Source organism: Heloderma suspectum, chromosome 3, assembly GCF_057233095.1.
Source record: "Heloderma suspectum isolate Gila_16-S chromosome 3, 16-S_ref, whole genome shotgun sequence".
NCBI classification, from domain to species: Eukaryota; Metazoa; Chordata; class Lepidosauria; order Squamata; family Helodermatidae; genus Heloderma; species Heloderma suspectum.
This window is the reverse complement of record NC_139460.1, coordinates 27,003,649-27,024,033: the sequence shown is the minus strand read 5'-3', so window position 1 is coordinate 27,024,033 and position 20,385 is coordinate 27,003,649. Positions and strand designations below refer to the sequence as shown.

The window sequence follows — 20,385 nt, the reverse complement described above, 5'->3', positions numbered from 1 at the left end:
TCCTGGCATATAGAAGGGGAAGAAATGGAAGCAGTGACAGATTTCATTTTCTTTGGCTCCAAGATCACCGCAGACATTGACTGTAGCCATGAAATTAAAAGACGTTTGCTCCTTGGGAGGAAAGCTATGGCAAACCTAGACAGCATAGTAAGAAGCAGAGACATCACCTTGCCGACAAAGGTCCATCTAATCAAAGCTATGGTTTTCCCAGTAGTAATGTATGGCTGTGAGGGCTGGACTATAAGGAAGGCTGAGCGCCGAAGAATTGATGCCTTCGAACTGTGGTGCTGGAGAAGACTCTTACAAGTCCCCTGGACTGCAAGGAGGTCAGATAGGTCAATCCTAAAGGAAATCAACCCTGACTGCTCATTGGAAGGACAGATACTGAAGCTGAAGCTCAAATATTTTGGCCACCTAATGCGAAGAGAAAACTCACTGGAAAAGACCCTGATGCTGGGAAAGATTGACAGCAAAAGGAGAAGGGGACAGCGGAGGATGAGATGGCTAGATAGCATCACCGATACAATGAATATGAACTTGAGCACGCTGCGGGAGAGAGCAGAGGACAGGAAGGCCTGGCGTGCTATGGTCCATGGGATCACGAAGAGTCGGACACGACTTAATGACTGAACAACAAAATTAGCTTTAGGTAAAAAGGATTCCTTTCATTTTACCTCCCCTAAGAGATGTTATATTTATCTCCAGTCAGTCTGTTAGAGTAGGAACATTTCTGAAATCTGTTCCAGAGGATTTGTTTTAGGCAGGCTGTGCAAAAGATTAGCTCTACTTAATTTCCGGGAAACGCCCTTTCCAAAAGTGATATCAGCGTCCCCATCTAGCTACTAGCAGAATTGGATCCTCTGTGGTAGGAGCTACTCAAAGATCTAATACAAGATGATCTGCCTCCAGTCAAAAATGATACAAAACTAAATTGCTGTGCAATCAACCATGAAGAAAAGCAGCAGAGATCAGTTTTGTCTCTACAGAGCAGAAGACTGCAGACAAATGTAAGCATGTGATTCTCAGCTCTGGGGCATGGGTCTTCCTGAGGAGGTATGGTTACTTCCCAAAAGTGTCATCTCCTCCTTAATCCATCCTAACCAGGATTGTGCATCTTGAATTAACTGACATCACTGAGGGCTAGTTGAAAGAACACCACTTTATTTTCCTTCCCTGAAATCCTAGAGAACCATAAATTGCATACAAGAATCCCAAACAGATTTGTTACCACTTTTTCTGGTTAGTCTTTCTCTGATCTAGGAAGAGAGTGAACCTTGCTAGCTAAGTAATCTGATATTTTTTCCTAGCTCTCCTTGGACAGATAAAAAGCTTTATTCCCCTCCCTTGATGCGGAAAGGTTTGAGTACCCTGAATTAAACTATGCTTCCCTGTACAACACTACTAGGCAGCTTAAGCATACTTTATAATTTCATAATACTATGCTGTTTAATTGTTTTCTCATCAAAGAAATATATTTACTTTCCAGGCTAGCTGATTTTGTCCATGAATCCAAACTTGCTTTTCTTTGATCTTCAGGTGCAGCAGAAAGGTAAGTAATAAAAGCAGCAGATAGTTGAGCTCTCCTTGGGAGTGTACTTAATTCATCTGTTATCTCTGAAACCTGAAAAAAAATTCAACATGATTTTTTACTGTATACTTAAATACATTTTTCCATGAGCATATTCCTCCCCCTACACCCCATCATGAATGCGGTAGCATTATTAAATAGCAATACCTCTGTGGCAACTTGGCCAGCCTTATCTTCATAGAAATGCATGTTGGGTACACAGACATTTTGTGAAAATAACTGTAAGCACATATAGGTTTGGCATACTCTGTTCACTACTACACACTAAGGTTTTTATGGGCTAACGCAAAGAAAATGGGAGACTCTTGTCTTATCTAGCAAATCTCCTTCCTGGGTATGAGCAGAAGGACATTCCATAAGTAGGAAACTACCATGCTTGAAACCTGCAGGAAGGAAATAAAGGATGATATTTCTCCAGGCTGGGAGTCTCCTGCCCTTAGCCTGGAAGAGCAACAGTTTAGAACATACAATTTTAACAAGTGAAGCGTAAGAACAGAAGATAACAAGATAAAAAGAAACCTATTCAAGAACCCACCACAAATTTAATAAATGGGATGGAATGTCCTGCTGCTCATTCCCGGAAAAGAGATTAATCAAGCAAGACAAATAGGATTCTGACTTCACTGGGTTTCAACTAATTTAAATGGGCTTACTCTAAGTATGACTAAATCTTGAACCAATTTCATCTCTGGAATGACCGATTCAAAACTCTGTAGAGGAGTCTTCAACCACAGGCAGCATCACCCAATGATCAAAGGACAGTTTTATAATGCTTTGTGAAAGAATACAGATTTATCAAGTTGGTAGCCTTACAAATCTCTTCTAAAGGAGAATGTCTGCTCAACACTGCTGATACACTACAGCAGCCTTCCCCAACCTGATGCCCTTCAGATATTTTGGACTATAACTCCAAGGATTCCAGACCATTGGTCATGCTGACTGGGACTGGTGAAAGTTAAAGTCCAAAATATCTGGAGGGCACCAGGTTCCAGAAGGCTCCAATAGAACCTCTAACAGAATGAGCAGGAATTCCTTCGCAGGGCAATCCTATGCATGCCTACTGAAAAGTAAGCACCACTGGGTTCAATGGGCTTACTCCTAGGTATGTGTGTTTATGAATGCAGCCTTAGTTATGAAATCATAGAACAAACTAATACAGTTCCCACTTGCTGAATGCCTTGTGGAAGCTTGGATATTGATAATTCTCTGTGGAGGAGAAGGGGTCCATCTTTGGGACTCCTAGTTATTGAGAGATCCAGGGAAAACCTGTGACCATCTGCTTTTCCTAGAATTTCCTGTTGTGCCAATCTACTATCAGGTTCAACTCTCCTTTTACATGCTCTTTTCACTGAGGACAGAAGGACAAAGGCCTTCCATTGCATGACGATGAAGGCCTTCACTTATATGTTGCCCTTGATGGCCCCAGATTTCTTGAGCAATGCTCCTCAAAGCTATGTTTACAACTCTGTTACAATCAATTTGTGTTGTGGTATAAATACCTGGTCAGACCAAGATCTCCAACTTGACAGATCCAGGAAAGGAGCACTCCAGCCCAACAGACTAATGCCTCACTATGGCAATTGCCTATTTATTAGGTGAACTCCTTAAAAGAAACAATGTGACTGCAACCACCACTAAGAAGAGAACATCTCTAGGGACTGTAAGCAGCATCTTGAATTTCCTCATGATTCGAGCCTGGTAATGGACAAGTTTTTAAAAAGGGCGGGGGGATGGAATTTTGCCCTAGGAATGATATCCAGGACTGACTCCATGATGCTTAGTCCTGGAAGTCCCATGAACTGGATCTCACCTTGTGTAGCAGCTGCATTAGACTAAGTCAACACTGTTCCAAAACAACCCAATAGAATGGATAGTTAAATCTCATGCCCAGGGTTTGAAATAGCAGAAAGGAGCTCTTTCAAAAGTTGATTAGAAACCAGTGTTCATAAAGGCAGCTGATCATGGTGTCAATCCTTCTGAGCTTGCTGGAGAGAACTGGTACTGACTAGGATGTCATCCAAGTTGGTGTGAAGGTGCAAGTGAGTCAACTGGGCCACTAAGACTGTTAAAAATACCCCAAAACCTAACATCAAAAGGTAACACTCAATAATGATACTGTTGAGCACTATACATGAGGTGGAGGTTCCTTCTATGAAATAGATGCATTGGAATATGAAAGTGTTTCGGTAAAGTCAATAGAGGCCAAGAAATCCCAGGCCTGATCACCTGCCAAACTGACTTCCATCTTCTCATATCCAGAAAAGATTGTACCTTAAATTTGTTTTTAATACTTCAGAGCACTCAAACCTAGCACAGAGACTAGCCTAAGCTTGCTCTGTCACAACAGAAGACAGACAAAGTCTTATGAGGTGGAAAGGCTAAAATGGATCCTCTCCAAGATATTTTGTTTGGCAGGCCAGGGGCCACAGGATATTTCAGAATTCTCATTCCATGGCCGTAGACTTTGCTACAACCTTGGGAGGGGAAATCCAAACAAAGATGTTTCCCCCCACCCCTTGCAGCAACCACAGAAAGCACCGCGGAGCTCTGACCTCGGGTGAGGATACAAATGAGGGGGAAGGAGGCAAGGAGAGGAGCCACTGAGGATCCACAACATCCAGAAACCTCCCAGCTCCGCCACTCCACTAAACGTGCTCAAAGGCACATCTAGTGAGAAAAGCAACAGAAGGAGAATGGAGAGGCAAAGATAGTCTCTGTTGCTCTATCTGCCAGCAGAGCATTGCACGTTTGGAGAACTCCAACATCAGAACACTCCCTGGAAAGCATAGGGTTACTGTCAGGGTGGAAACTGAGCTGATAGAACCCCAGAGCAGTTCTGATTCTGAGGAGGATCAGCAATCCGTGGGAGAGAAGCCAGCTCATCCCTCACAGGCACAGCAGCTGGCAGAGATTCCTCCTGCCAGCATTCCAGAGATAGATAGTGACCCTGGCAGTGAGAAAGTGCGGGAGGGGGGCTTGCTAGACGCTCGACGCAGACGCAGGGAGCGACGAGCGATGGAGGGCGCGGAAAGGAGGCGTAGCTCCCATTTGGCGTGCAAGCAACGGCCGTGTCCTGTGGACCCAAGGGAAAGAGGGAGGATCTCTCCCTAGCCCATAAGTTCAGGGTCTTCAAGTGATTCTCCTTCAAATGGGGACCAACTGCCTACCCGGAGCATAGGCTACTCTGCTGTTCATTGCTTAGTCGCTGGTGATTAGCATCTGAAAGAGTCATTAACTTGTAAAAGGATTAAAGCCTTGAAAAGAATCCTTTTGACTGTGTCTTGAGTTGGCTATTGGAGTGTACTGAAAGAGGCCACTGGGGCGCTCCTGACAGTTACTCCCTTAATCAGTAAAGAACCCCATATTAATTGAAAAGAAACAAACACACAATAATTGAAAGTGAACATTTTAAGAAAAGCTTTTCAAAAAGAAAACACATTTAAGATAACAAAGGCATACTTTTATTGAAGCTTCAACAACCAACCTGTGTGTTCCATCTTTTATGTTCTCTATCAAGCTGCTTAATCAGTATCTCTGCAGCTTTCACGGTCTCCATTGCTTTAGCCAGTTCTGCTTCAAGCTTAGCTGCCTCACTTGTTCTGGCCTGGAACCTATAGACAAAGTGCACTTTTAAGACATCTTCGAGAACAAAACAATGTGCTTTGAAGTTGAACTTAATTATCATTTCAAATGGAAAGCATTTCTTTTTTAAAAAAGATGTTATTAGCTAAAATATTAAAATCAAGTATCGGGGAACAAATCAAAACTGTTTGGATAAAACAAATACATACTTATCTTTTAACTCTGCTACTTTTTGACCAACAGAATTAACCAAGTCTTCCAGCTTCTGTTTTCTGTCTTCTGTTTTCCTGAGGTTACTGAAATATATTAGGAATACTAATTGAGATATTCTATACCAGCTTGCCCACACTTTGAGGTCATCAACAGAGGCCCTTTTCACTTGCCTGCCACCAAGGGCAGTTAAGCCGGTGAGTACAAGGGAGAGGACCTCTTCAGTAGTGGCCCTGCACCCCTGGAACCAGCTTCCATCAGGGTTTCATCAGGCCCCTTCTTTGTAAGTCCTTCAGGAAGGTTCTGAAGACCCACCTGTTTTCATTGGCTTCCCCAGAATCTCTGGGCTGCAGGTTTTATTGGTGTAATTTGTTTTTATAGTTTTTATAGTATTTTATGATATATTTATTGCTTATTTGTATATTCTTGTATGTTTTCTATTCTGCATGAGTTTTGAGAGGCTTTACCCTGAAAGGCAGACTAAAAATAAATAAATAAATAAATAATAGTTGAGCATAGGTAGCACTGAGCTCTCAACAACCATGCATATATTCTCAGCACATTTAAAGATGTGCAGTCCCACAGTGGAACTTACTCCGAATATGCACAGAATTGTAGCTGCAGTCTAAAGAGCTATCACATTGCTCTAAGTAAGAAACACAATAAGATAATGAAATGTTTTCCTAGTGTCAACATCTGTTGGTGTAGTCTAGGAGTGGTCAACTACTTCAACACTGAAGCCACAACCATGTTGGATACCAAATTACAGTTCACAGATATGCTGTATTTATTCTTCAGGTTTGAGTCAAACTCTTCATCTATCAAGTCTGCCCAATGTAAAATATGAGCTTGCCTACTATATATCTGATGTCCATTTTGGAATTCAGAACTGTAAAAAATATATTTATTACTCACGCTTCTAGGCCTGCCTGTTCAGTTTCCAGAGGCTGAATACGTTCCAGGACATAGGAATACTGAACATTAGCTTTAACCCATGCTGCTAAGGGTGCAGCTGCAATACTGGCTCTTTTTGCATTCTGAAATATTAAAACATACATATTTTATATTGAGGATATATGCACCCATTTTAACAGTTTAAATACGCTCATACAAAAACAATGCATCAATACATATAGAAAAAGCAATATAGCAACACTGGCAATTATATACTGCATTAAAAACAATAGGATAATTGATTTACTGAGCAGTATTGCAGCAGCAGCATATAAAAATAACTAATAAATGGTAGTCTCTCTTTTCCCACCAGCCATCTAGCATTGTTTACCAGTACAAATTATTTTGCACTGCAAAGATAGGGTAGCTTTGGATAATGAGTGATTGCAATCTATAATTCATTCAACCAATATTTATTAAGCACATAATGGGCAGTATCTAATATGAAACTACCACTAACATAAATCATGTTGTACTAATTTAAGTGCCCCTTCATGGATCACTGCCTTGTTGTGGCGAAGGGGCTTGCGTAACTCAGTGAAGCCATAAGCTATGCCGTGCAGGGCCACCCAAGACGGACAGGTCATGGCAGAGAGTTCTGACAAAATGTGGTCCACTGGAGAAGGAAATGGCAACCCACTCCAGTATTCTTGCCAAGAAAACCCCATGGAACGTATCACAAGGCTAAAAGAGATGACGCCGGAAGATGAGCCCCTCAGGTCGGAAGGTGTCCAATATACTACTGGGGAAGAGCAGAGGGTATTTCCAAGTAGCGCCAGAAAGAGTGAAGCGGCTGGGCCAAAGCCGAAAGGACACTCAGCTGTGGATGTGTCTGGTGGTGAAAAGAAAATCCGATGCTGTAAAGAACAATATTGTTTGTTAAATATTGTTTGTTAATATTAAACAATAATGCCAACAAATTTGGAACACTCAGCACTGGCCACAAGACTGGAAAAGGTCAGTTTACATTCCAATTCCAAAGAAGGGCAACGCCAAAGAGTGTTCAAACTACCGTACAATTGTGCTCATTTCATATGCCAGCAAGGTTACGCTCAAAATCCTACAAGCTAGGTTTCAGTAGTATGCGAAACAAGAACTACCAGAAGTACAAGCTGGGTTTCGAAGAGGCAGAGGAACTAGAGATCAAATCGCCAACATTCGCCGGATCATGGAGAAAGCAAGAGAATTCCAGAAAAACGTCTATTTCTGCTTCATTGACTACGCTAAAGCCTTTGATTGTGTGGATCACAACAAACTCTGGAAAAATTCTTAAAGAGATGGGAGTACCAGACCCCCTTACCTGTCTCCTGAGAAACCTGTACAAAGGTCAAGAAGCAACAGTAAGAACCAGACATGGAACAACCGAGTGGTTCCAAATTGGGAAAGGATTATGACAAGGCTGTATATTGTCGCCCTGCTTATTTAACTTATATGCAGAGTACATCATGAGAAACGCTGGGTTGGATGAATCACAGGTCGGAATTAAGACTGCTGGGAGAATTATCAGCAACCTCAGATATGCAGACGATACCACCCCGATGGCAGAAAGCGAAGAGGATCTAAAGAGCCTCTTGTTGAGGGTGAAAGAGGAGAGTGCAAAAGCTGGTTTGAAACTCAACATTAAAAAAAACGAAGATCATGGCATCTGGCCCCATCCCTTCCTGGAATATAGAAGGGGAAGAAATGGAAGCAGTGACAGATTTTACTTTCTTGGGCTCCAAAATCACCGCAGACGGTGACCGTAGCCATGAAATTAAAAGACGCTTGCTCCTGGGGAGGAAAGCTATGGCAAACCTAGGCAGCATAGTAAGAAGCAGAGACATCACCTTGCCGACAAAGGTCCGTCTAATCAAAGCTGTGGTTTTCCCAGTAGTAATGTATGGCTGTGAGAGCTGGACTATAAGGAAGGCTGAGCGCCGAAGAATTGAAGCTTTCGAACTGTAGTGCTGGAGCAGACTCTTACAAGTCCCCTGGACTGCAAGGAGGTCCAATCAGTCCATCCTAAAGGAAATCAACCCTGAGTGCTCATTGGAAGGACAGAGACTGAAGCTGAAGCGCAAATAATTTGGCCACCTAATGCGAAGAGAAAACTCTCTGGAAAAGACCCTTTGGGAAAGACTGAAGGCAAAAGGAGAAGGGGACGGCAGAGGATGAGATGGCTAGATAGCATTACTGATGCAATGAATATGGACTTGAGCATGCTCCGGGAGAGAGCGCAGGACAGGAAGACCTGGCGTGCTATGGTCCATGGGGTCACGAAGAGTCGGACACGACTGAACGACTGAACAACAACAACAAAAGATCATTTATGTTAGCAGCACAACATAGTTTATATCAGCGGTAGTTTGCATTGGGTACCGCCCAAAGAAATTACCTTTGGATCGAAAGATGCCTTATTCTTAGCTAGGAGTTCTTCTACACTCTCACGAATTTCCTTTGGAATATTTCGAGCATCAAAGGTTGCAATGTCTTCTCTCACACCTCTTTTGGCAAGGAAACTACAAAATATATTAAATAACTGAATTCATAAGGAAGAGGAAAAATATAAAATTTGGCATTTCAATGAAAATAGTGTCTGTGTTACAATACTTGGCATGCAATACCTGGATTTCATCTGTAATTATCACCATGGTCTTCCTTTGGCATTCAGAATAAAATACACGAGTTTGGAAAGAAATACAACAATGTTGTTTTTCACAACAATTACCTCTTCATGCTCACCCATGATGTATCAAAGATACCCATCAGCCGTAAGACTCCTTCTAATATGTCTCTAATTATGTCAGGTGGCATACGCAGGGAGCGGATTTCTGACAGAGATTCTGGTTTAATATTTCCAACTGCTAATTTAGCTTCAGTAACCAATGGCTAAAAAAGTACAAACATAGGAAAATTACTAAAGTTACTCAGTTTTAACAAAACTGTCATTTTATTCTCTTTATTGAAGTTAGAATTCAACAATGTCTTCATAATCTCAAAGCTTTATTGGAAACAAGTGAAATAAGTGGGAACTTATGAGAATGTTTAAATAGGATTTGTGGTCATTCTTTATGCAAAATGGATAAGAAGGGAACAGGATCATCAATACAACCCCTCTCCTCCATGATTCCCACTACGTCTCCTAATAAACCTTTCCATGTTATTCTGTATCCCTGCACCATCCACTGATCCCTTCATTACTCTCCACATGCTTTTCTTCTCCCCAGTTCACTGTCACCTTCATGGTTAGCTTCTCTACTTCTTGTGGGGCAAGAAGCTGATGGTCCTCCTACTGTCAATGTGGGAGCTAGAGCCTAGAAGTTGCATAGGTCCAGCATTTATTTAAAGGGGTACCAAAAAAAAAATCAAGATCCAGATACAAAACACCAGGAAGGAATGGAAAACTACAGCAGGGATTGCAGCACCAGATTAAGAAAGAGCATGGGGAAAGAGACAGAAGATCATGGGAAAGACAAGCAGCTGGTCAGAAAAGAACCACAAGAAGAGTACTTATATGATAAAGAGCTATGTGAATTCTGGACAGACTGCTGGGAGCACACCGCATGAGAACAGAGAGCCAAAAACTGATGAGAGGAGAGGAAACAGTTATCACTCAAGCATGTTTTTTTCCCAGTACTTGTCCCCTTAAAATCCACATTTCCCCTTCATTGTATGTAAAGGAAAATAACAGTGCGGGGGTGGGGGGGCAGCCCCACATGGAGCTCCACTATTTTCTTTTTGGTTTATAAAGCAAGATATAAAGTCAAGAAAAATTAATAATTTTCCATTCTGATTACCTGAACCTCCTTTAGTTCATTCTCAATTATTGTTTTTCTTTCTTCAATTTTTACAACTTCTTGTGCTATTTTCTGTTTTATTTTTTCCATTTCTGATTTTTGCTCACTTGCATCCTAGGAGAAAGAAGATTGTCATTTAAGAGAGCTGCTTATATGCATATACATTTGTTGAATAATGCATCCATGACTCTTTGCAGCATTAGGACTTTTACTCTTTATGGTGATTTTGTACTAATGGTCTAGATCTATGAACTGCTGTGATACAGAGGCTGACAGGATCAGATAGTAGGGCCCTATCCACTGCCCTAGGACATGATCCAAACCTATAGTACAGGAGCATCCACCCACAGTTCTGCATCTGTGCAGTCTCCCTGACTCATGTATAGCAATGCTCTGGCCGGTAAAGGATAGGAGTGCCAATGGTTCTCTTTTCGTGCTATCTTGAAGGATATTAGAGCAACTTCAGCATAATGTCACTGGAAGGATTCTTGCACCACATTAGAATCAACACAAATTAACACTACCTCACAAGGCTACTTCACAAGAGACCTTAAGCTACTTGAAACTGCATAATTGCATAGGCTGCCCATCTCTGTAGGGAACAAATGACGGTGACATTTTGGGCAGAATTTGTGACCAGTGGGTATGGAAGTATTCACTACCTGCAGAGGGAGTGTTTATATTGGTAATTTAACATAGACTTGTAGAGATGTCTAGAATTACTGTAGGTTGATCCATATTCATTTTACATATATCTGAGTATAACACAGACCTAATGTGCAAGTCCTATGGTGCTATGAGCAATTTTGTATTAGAACCAACATATTACACCCTGCAGTGTTGATAACGCAAAGAACCTTGCCTCTCATTTTTTACCTCCAAAGCTGGCTTCTGTAGAAATCCCTGATTAATTTCTGTTTCATGCTATTATTATCATAGCACCACATGTTTTGCATAGATCTTTTGCATACCTGCATAGAAACAGTGATTTCTTGAAGGGCAGCATCAGCCTCATCTTGCTTCATTTTGAGCAAAATACTTTGTTCTTCAGCTTTCTTGTTCAATTCATCAACAAGAGCTTTCGCTTCATTCAATTTAGCCACTCCAGCCTAAACAGAGTTTGGATGAATGTCACTTAAAAATGTACAGAAACAAATCCTTCATGTTTGTATATAGCCAGTTCCTGAAGGCTGATGGTAGAAAATGTTTTAAAAAACAGACCAAAGGCTATCAGTTAAAGTGAAATCAGTACTTGCTTAATTCAAGATACCAATGCAAACCTAATCAGAAAGGTCTTGACTTTTCTTTGAGAAAATATTCCAAATATTGGTAAAAAGTATAAGGAAAAGTTGCAACCAAAGTATTCACACTTTGGCTAAAATTCTATTTTAAATTTATTTAATTAGACACTGCAGCATGACCAGGAGATGACCACTGCTAGATTACTGAGATGTTCAGATAAACAGGGCTACTACTCAAATATGCTTATTAGAAATACCACTAGGAGGAAAGGAACTGCACAAAACCCTTACTCAAGTGATTCAGATAGTGGAGATAAATATCCTCAAACTTCTTCAGCATAGATAAAGGGTTCTCCGTGTTGGAGCAAAACAAATTCCCACCCCCACCCCCGATGCATCGTTCTGAAAGATAATGCAAATCAAAAGAATCTTACATACCTGCAAATGGCTTTGCCTTTTTATTAACTCCGTCCTTTTGCTATTATGTATGGCACGATACATATGCAGGAAAGTCATGTATCTTCTGGGTGTAGCACCATAGGGTTTACATGACTCATGGATCATCAAAAATGACTTTAAGAACTCAGAATCATCTAAAAAACACGTTACACATTTAACATTCCTGTGCGGGTCAATAATATACAGACACAAATCTTACTAAAAACAAAGTTTATATTCTATATCTTAAAAGAGAAATAGATTAAGAGAGTGATCCTATGGCCCCTAGGCAGATTCTATGGAGTCATAGGAGTCATAGGATAGTTCAGATTCCTAGATCCACCCCATCTCCCTCCCCCTTGCAGCCGGCACGGAGAGAACCATGCCTGCTGCCTCTCTGAGGTCACAAAGGTAACATTGAGAGAGTCCAAGAGGGGGATGCAGTATGGCAGACACCCCCCTGCTCGGCCTCCCAGACTCCAGTCCGCAGACCATCAAGCTTGCCCAACTCAGTCAAGAATGTGTGGCAGTCTCTGCTCCCTTGCTGAGCCACCATTTTGTGCAATGACCATTTACACATGCACGACACCTGTAATTTTGTGTTAATGGCCCTTTTACATCTGCTATTTTCATAAAAAGCCCCTTTACGTAAAAAGAACGAGCTGCTATTTTATGCAAAATGGCAGCTCAGTAAAGGGGCTATTCCTGTGGGCAGGGAGGGAACTGGGGTGGCCAGCTTCCAAGGAATCCTCCGGTCTCCCAAGCCTCCTTCCCTCCCTCTCCCCGATGCCTCAGCTAGATGGGCAAAAAAGCCCATCTAGCTGAAATGAACCCCTTCATGGATCACTGCCTTGTTGTGGCGAAGGGGCTTGCATAACTCAGTGAAGCCATAAGCTATGCCGTGCAGGGCCACCCAAGACGGACAGGTCATGGCAGAGAGTTCTGACAAAATGTGGTCCACTGGAGAAGGAAATGGCAACCCACTCCAGTATTCTTGCCAAGAAAACCCCATGGAATGTATCACAAGGCTAAAAGAGATGACGCCGGAAGATGAGCCCCTCAGGTCGGAAGGTGTCCAATATACTACTGGGGAAGAGCAGAGGGCATTTCCAAGTAGCGCCAGAAAGAGTGAAGCGGCTGGGCCAAAGCCGAAAGGACACTCAGCTGTGGATGTGTCTGGTGGTGAAAAGAAAATCCGATGCTGTAAAGAACAATATTGTTTAGGAACCTGGAATGTCAGATCAATGAATCAAGGTAAGCTGGAGGTGGTCAAACATGAGATGGCAAGATTGAACATCGACATCTTGGGAATCAGCAAACTAAAATGGACAGGCATGGGCAAATTTAATTCAGGTGACCATCATATCTACTACTGTGGGCAAGAATCCCTTAGAAGAAATGGAGTAGCACTCATAGTCAACAAAAGGGTGGGAAAAGCAGTACTGGGGTACAATCTTAAAAATGATAGAATGATCTCAGTACGAATCCAAGGCAAACCATTCAACATCACAGTAATTCAAGTCTATGCCCCAACCACTGAGGCCGAAGAAGCTGAGGTTGATGGGTTCTATGAAGACCTACAACACCTTCTAGAACTAACACCAAAAAAAGATGTCCTCTTCATCATAGGGGATTGGAATGCTAAAGTAGGAAATCAAGAAATCACCGGGATAACAGGCAGGCATGGCCTTGGTGTACAAAATGAAGCAGGACAAAGGCTAATAGAGTTTTGCAAGAGAACACGCTGATCATAGCAAACATTCTTTTCCAACAGCACAAGAGACGACTCTACACATGAACATCACCAGATGGTCAATATCAAAATCAGATTGATTATGTCCTTTGCAGTCAAAGATGGAGAAGCTCTATACAGTCAGTAAAAACAAGACCTGGAGCTGACTGTGGCTCAGATCATGAGCGTCTTCTTGCCAAATTTCATCTTAAATTGAAGAACGTAGGGAAAACCACTAAACCATTCAGGTATGACCTAAATCATATCCCTTATGAATATACAGTGGAGGTGAGGAACAGATTTAAGGGATTAGAACTGATAGACAGAGTGCCTGAGGAACTATGGACGGAGGTCCGTAACATTGTTCAGGAGGGAGCAACTCAATCCATCCCAAAGAAAAAGAAATGCAAGAAAGCAAAGTGGCTGTCTGAGGAGGCTTTACAAGTAGCTGAAGAAAGAAGGGAAGCGAAAAGCAAGGGAGAAAGGGGAAGATATATCCAACTGAATGCAGAGTTCCAGAGAATAGCAAGGAGAGACAAGAAGGCCTTCTTAAATGAACAATGTAAAGAAATCGAGGAAAACAACAGAATGGGAAAGACTAGAGATCTCTTCAAGAAAATTGGAGATCTCAAGGGAAAGTTTTGTGCAAAGACGGGCATGATAAAGGACAAAGAAGGCAGGGACCTAACAGAAGCAGATGAGATTAAGAAGAGGTGGCAAGAGTACACAGAAGAACCATACAGGAAAGATCTGAATGTCCCTGATAGCCATGGTAGTGCTGTCACTGAACTTGAGCCGGACATCCTCAAGGGTGAAGTCAAGTGGGCCTTAGGAAGCATTAGTAACAACAAAGCTAGCGGAGATGACAGCATTCCAGCTGAGCTATTTAAAATCCTAAAAGATGATGCTGTTAAAGTGCTGCACTCAATATGCCAACAAATCTGGAACACTCAACAGTGGCCACAAGACTGGAAAAAGTCAGTTTACATTCCAATTCCAAAGAAGGGCAACGCCAAAGAGTGTTCAAACTACCGCACAATTGCGCTCATTTCACATGCCAGCAAGGTGATGCTCAAAATCCTACAAGCTAGGCTTCAGCAGTATGCAAACCAAGAACTACCGGAAGTACAAGCTGGGTTTCGAAGAGGCAGAGGAACTAGAGATCAAATCGCCAACGTTCGCTGGATCATGGAGAAAGCAAGAGAATTCCAGAAAAACGTCTATTTCTGCTTCATTGACTACGCTAAAGCCTTTGATTGTGTGGATCACAACAAACTGTGGCAAATTCTTAAAGTGATGGGAGTACCAGACCACCTTACCTGTCTCCTGAGAAACCTGTACGAGGGTCAAGAAACAACAGTAAAAACCAGACATGGAACAACCGAGTGGTTCCAAATTGGGAAAGGAGTACGACAAGGCTGCATATTGTCACCCTGCTTATTTAACTTATATGCAGAGTACATCATAAGAAGCGCCGGGTTGGATGAATCACAGGTCGGAATTAAGATTGCCGGGAGAATTATCAACAACCTCTGATATGCAGACGATACCACCCTAATGGCAGAAAGCGAAGAGGATCTAAAGAGCCTCTTGTTGAGGGTGAAAGAGGAGAGTGCAAAAGCTGGTTTGAAACTCAACATTAAAAAAACGAAGATCATGGCATCTGGCCCCATCCCTTCCTGGCATATAGAAGGGGAAGAAATGGAAGCAGTGACAGATTTTACTTTCTTGGGCTCCAAGATCACCGCAGACGGTGACTGTAGCCATGAAATTAAAAGACGCTTGCTCCTTGGGAGGAAAGCTACGGCAAACCTAGACAGCATAGTAAGAAGCAGAGACATCACCTTGCCGACAAAGGTCTGTCTAATCAAAGCTATGGTTTTCCCAGTAGTAATGTATGGCTGTGAGAGCTGGACTATAAGGAAGGCTGAGCGCCGAAGAATTGATGCTTTCCAACTGTGGTGCTGGAGAAGACTCTTACGAGTCCCCTGGACTGCAAGGAGGTCCAATCAGTCCATCCTAAAGGAAATCAAGCCTGAGTACTCATTGGAAGGACAGATACTGAAGCTGAAGCTCAAATATTTTGGCCACCTAATGCGAAGAGAAAACTCACTGGAAAAGACCCTGATGCTGGGAAAGACTGAAGGCAAAAGGAGAAGGGGATGACAGAGGATGAGATGGCTAGATAGCATCACCGATGCAATGAATATGAATTTGAGCACACTCCAGGAGAGAGCGCAGGACAGGAAGGCCTGGCGTGCTATGGTCCATGGGGTCACGAAGAGTCGGACGCGACTGAACGACTGAACAACAGCTGAAATGCAAAGTGGGAGAGCATGGAGATGAAGCTCTGCATCGGATGGCCATAAGCCATCCCCCACTCTGCTTTGGATTACCATAAGTCACCCTCATAGGACTGCATTCTAAGTCTCCATTAGACTTTTTATCTTATGGATAAAAATTATTCATGTTTGATTGTTTTTTGTACATGAACATGTTTACTCCATGTGATAAAAGTCACGTTAACTTCTCAAATATTTCTAGCAAGTGGGCATTGTAATTCTCATTGCTTTTGCTTATTGCCATAAGGGTAACATACCATCATTATTTTAAAGTAGTTTTATCTAATTCATGCTCTAAGAAAATTTAGTTTGAACTAAGCACACACACACATATGTATGTATTTATATATATTGAATTGTAAATAGATTTGTCTTTTCAAATTCTGTACCTTCCCTCAACTGACCAATTTTAATTCCCTAAGTAGTTAATTTTAATCAGAAATTAACATATAAAAGCTCTGATTTGGAAATAAACCATAATTTCCACCACTCCATCTATTTTAATTTCATTATAAGTTAAGGGTGCAATCCTATGGCCTCTGAAGAGCATCCCAGGGACGATAGGATTTTTTGGATTCCCCCTCCCAAAGCCACAGACGCTGCTATGACTTTGGGAGGGAAATTCCTAAATTTAATACCTCCTGTCGCCCCTTCTCAGACACTGCAGAAAAAACTGTGCTGCCTGCTTTCTGAGGTGACATAAGTGGTCTTGAAGGACCTTGTAGAGAACAGCAAGGGGCATTCTGGTGTGTGGGGAGGGGAGAGGCCAGGATATGGAAATTCCTATGGCCTCTCCAGACCCAGTCTCGGCCCCAGCAATGCTGCACCTCCTCTAGACGGACTCAGAGGCCCATCTGGAGGAAAAAGACAAAAAAATGAGGAGAGGCGAAAATTGCCACCGTCACTCCTCCTGCCCTGCAAGCAGCAGCAGGGCAGTAGATACCCAGCAGCCTCTGAGACTGGAGGCGTCCATCTAGTGAGGGGCAACCCAATAGGGTTGTGCCCTCCAGCCATTATTTAGTCTTTCAGGATGGATGCCCACTAGATGGAGTGCTCCAATCCCAGAGCCCTCTGTCAATCCTAAACCCTGCCAGCAAGAGCTAAGCAAGGGATCCCACCCCACCCCCAAGGCTGTAGTTCTATAGTCTCAGAGGGGTACATCCCCAATATCCTATGGCCCCTCAAACAGTGTCTCAGATTGCTCTCTAATAGATCTGTATAACTATACATCAGTTGTTTTACTGATTAAATCTAAAAATATCTTTATTAAATTCTGAATCATCTAAAATGAGGCCAAGCAACATTTAACTAGATTTATCCTAATTCTGAACATATCCTGTACTTCAATAAGACTAGATACCAAAATAAATTATTTGACAACTAATAGTCTTTCATTATTACTTACCTACTGCAAAGCATATAATGGTGCATTCAAAACAAGCTTCCTCAAATTTTACTATTGAAGAAAATAGATAATCTAGACATTTTTTATAACATAACACATACTGCAAGGAAAGGCTAGCCTTTCCCCCTTTTTTCAACCTCCAAAATTAGTGATTTTATCCTAGATGTTTTATCTAGGATAAAACATCAAATGATTTGCGCAACGAATTGTTTCCCAAGCACCATGGCTCAAAAAGTCTCAGTTTTGCATGGTGAAGTGATCAGGCAGGACACTGGTCATAAAGAGTAAGAAAGCAGCAAGTGTAGACTGCCTGTCCAACATTAGCATAGACAAAAGAGTGTCCATTCAGAGGACAAAGGGCTTCCAGAAAGTGTAAACACCCTACTTTGTTCATAATGCTATCAAGCGTCTACTGGCTGGCTTATCTAGAGCCCTAATGAGGAAAAGCAACATGCGGGAAATACTGGACAACCCACTGAAAAACAGTATCCTGGATATTCAGTCGCCCATTAGCACTGATTAAAGTCAGGAACTTCCATCTCATCTTGCACTCTAAACTTTTTTACACTAAACATCCATAGCAGGAAATGGAAAAGATATTCATTCATTCAATTTCTATACTGCCCAAAAGTCAAAGTTCTCTGAGCAGTTCACAAAAATTACAACCCAAAAATACAAAATATGATTGCACTTTATTCTGAAAGTTGTTATTCCAGAAATTAATAAACAGAGACCATCATTCTGCTATAACACATTTTTGTACTGTTTGGAAAGTTCAAGCAGAACCCAAGTTTTTGCTTTGTTTAAATTCCATACCATGAGGGGCTCAAGAGGATCTACAAGGGCTCACCCTACCATCACAGCCTTTTCCCTGGATGTTTGTGGATAACAAGCTGCATGTTGTCTAAGAGCTAGGGTGTTTTTCCTATGGAATAAACCTGGTGCTCCAGTCCAAAAGACAAACTCATCGATCATAGCAGATCCCTAAGGAGGACCCCCCCCCCCCCGAATTCTACCCCCTTCGCTTTGGGACAGCCAATACCCAAACTTCAACTTTCCTTCTTTGTCTCTAATTTCATCTGCTCTCAGCTAGTTTTTAAGAGTCAGAAGAGCAAAACTAGCTGTGCCACTTGGGCCAAAGTGACATTTTCTTCTTGACTCTTTCCCCCCCAAAGTATTAGTCTCTGCATGTGTCTCTCAGGTTTCTAGTGAATCAGAGTATCAGAGCCAGTATATTGCCAATGTACACCAACTGCTGGTGAACATGGCTGGGAAGGTGCTGTTGCACTCGTGTCCTGCTTGTAGGTTCCTGGTCGACAGCTGGTTGGCCACTGTGTGAACAGAATGCTGGACTAGATGGACCCTTGGTCTAAAACAGCATGGTTCTTCTTATGTTCTTATGACCTCCTATCTCCTTCCTATAGCCATTGTATGCTGCACCATCTTCTCCAGTCCTTTCCTCAACTCCTATCTCCCTTGAAGAGTTAACCAAATAATTTCTGGTTCCATTTCACTGCCATTCATCTAATTATTCTGCCTGTTTTTGTAATAAACTGCATATTTGAGTAGCCTCTCACTTGTTGTCTCCTTTGCTCCTCTCTCCACCTGATCAGTTCTTGCTGTGACACACCGTGATTTTGGTTAAAAATACCAAAATGTGTCATTCAGGTACATGTGAATATGTGTATACGCATGTAGATGAGGGCACATGGTAACAAGGTTCTGCCATTTAGTCAATTCCTCATTCAGTATTTAAATTGGACTAAATTAACATAATGTTGGTAATAAGGTCATCTTTACTGCTGAAATCCCATGCATAATAGATGCATTCAAATTTGACTACTACAATTATGAATACTTTATATAATGGATCTTCATTTAATGTGTAAATATCTTTAATTCTAAAATTTTAAAAGCACACACCCTATCATTTTAGAAGGAGCTATATAACTGCATAATGGAATAACAAAAAAACTTACCAGAATTCTTCTTTTTGCGCTCCTTTTGTGTTTTAGCTGCTTTTTCTTTTTCATCTGATTTAGTAAATAACAATTCAGGTATCTAAAATGTGAAATTTAAGATATGAACAAATAGCTTTACTGGGAATTTTCATTGCGACTAGAAATTTACCAGAGAAATATCATTGTATTGTTGCCACCCATTTTAACCTAAATAGTTAGTGTTGACTACTACTACTCTGACTGGTTCAACTAAATTATACACACTCTGAGAAGATAGAACTGAACAACTAATAGAAGGAAAGCCCTACTTATGGTAGGTTCACTGGAAAGGAGAGTAATTGTGCTGTATCTCTTGAAGTTACAAAACCTTCACAACTTAGAAGCCGAACCAGAGAGGGAAAAGTAGGTATAAGCTATTGTGGCAGTGGAAAGAAGAAATGAGTGGTCAACCAGTCTGGAGCCCTGTATGGCAAAGAAAAGTTACAGCTACATAGATAAGAATGCAGTGGTCATCTTGTTCACTTCCAGAATATCTTGTTATCCACAGCAACTGCTAATCCAGCCTCTATTTTAGTAACTAAATGAAATTACAGAACTGACTTGAACATATAAATATGTAATCAACAGAAATTAATACTATTAGAAGATACTAAATAAACTGAATGCATCTTTATTTTTTCTTCTTGCATTTACCTTTTTCATACTGCTTTCAGACCAACTTTCCATCCAGAGCACCTGGCACTTCTTATGAAGTGCAGGATTACTTTCACAATTTATTGTGAAATTCAGGTTAGTAGAATCCATAATCAACACAACATGAAGATTCTGTTGGATTCCTAAAGGTTATGCAACAGAGAATATTAAAAATCATAAATGTTGTGTTACCATCTTACATAGCATTTTAAAAGTATATACCTGCAAAAAAAATATTGCCTGGAGGTTATGGCTACAGTATAGTTTACATGACTGAAACCATACTGGCCATAAAGAAATAATAATAAAAACACAATGCCTGGGATCCAGGAGTGCTTCTGAATATGCATACATCAGCACTGACTGATTCTTCCTTCCAGTTGCAGCCCCTTGTGTGATGATGGTCCAGAGGCCCTCGAAAAAGCCCATTTTTGTGACGTACACTGTGCATGGCACTTTGGAT

The 20,385-nt window shown here is 41.5% G+C and overlaps 1 protein-coding gene across 14 annotated transcripts in view; it reads right to left on the bottom strand.

The window, feature by feature from the left end:
• The window catches only part of DYNC2H1 (dynein cytoplasmic 2 heavy chain 1), a 278,032-nt gene that overhangs the window by 158,458 nt on the left and 99,189 nt on the right, over positions 1 to 20,385 (bottom strand). For all 14 annotated transcript variants that reach the window (XM_084842673.1, XM_084842676.1, XM_084842677.1 and 11 more), the window contains 11 exons: positions 19,923 to 20,065; positions 19,248 to 19,329; positions 11,790 to 11,944; positions 11,082 to 11,219; positions 10,111 to 10,224; positions 9,042 to 9,202; positions 8,709 to 8,832; positions 6,296 to 6,417; positions 5,380 to 5,466; positions 5,073 to 5,199; positions 1,480 to 1,621 (listed from right to left, as the gene is read on the bottom strand). In XM_084842673.1, coding sequence (XP_084698799.1) covers positions 1,480 to 1,621; positions 5,073 to 5,199; positions 5,380 to 5,466; positions 6,296 to 6,417; positions 8,709 to 8,832; positions 9,042 to 9,202; positions 10,111 to 10,224; positions 11,082 to 11,219; positions 11,790 to 11,944; positions 19,248 to 19,329; positions 19,923 to 20,065 — 1,395 coding nt within the window. The remainder of the gene's footprint in view (positions 1 to 1,479; positions 1,622 to 5,072; positions 5,200 to 5,379; positions 5,467 to 6,295; positions 6,418 to 8,708; positions 8,833 to 9,041; positions 9,203 to 10,110; positions 10,225 to 11,081; positions 11,220 to 11,789; positions 11,945 to 19,247; positions 19,330 to 19,922; positions 20,066 to 20,385) is intronic.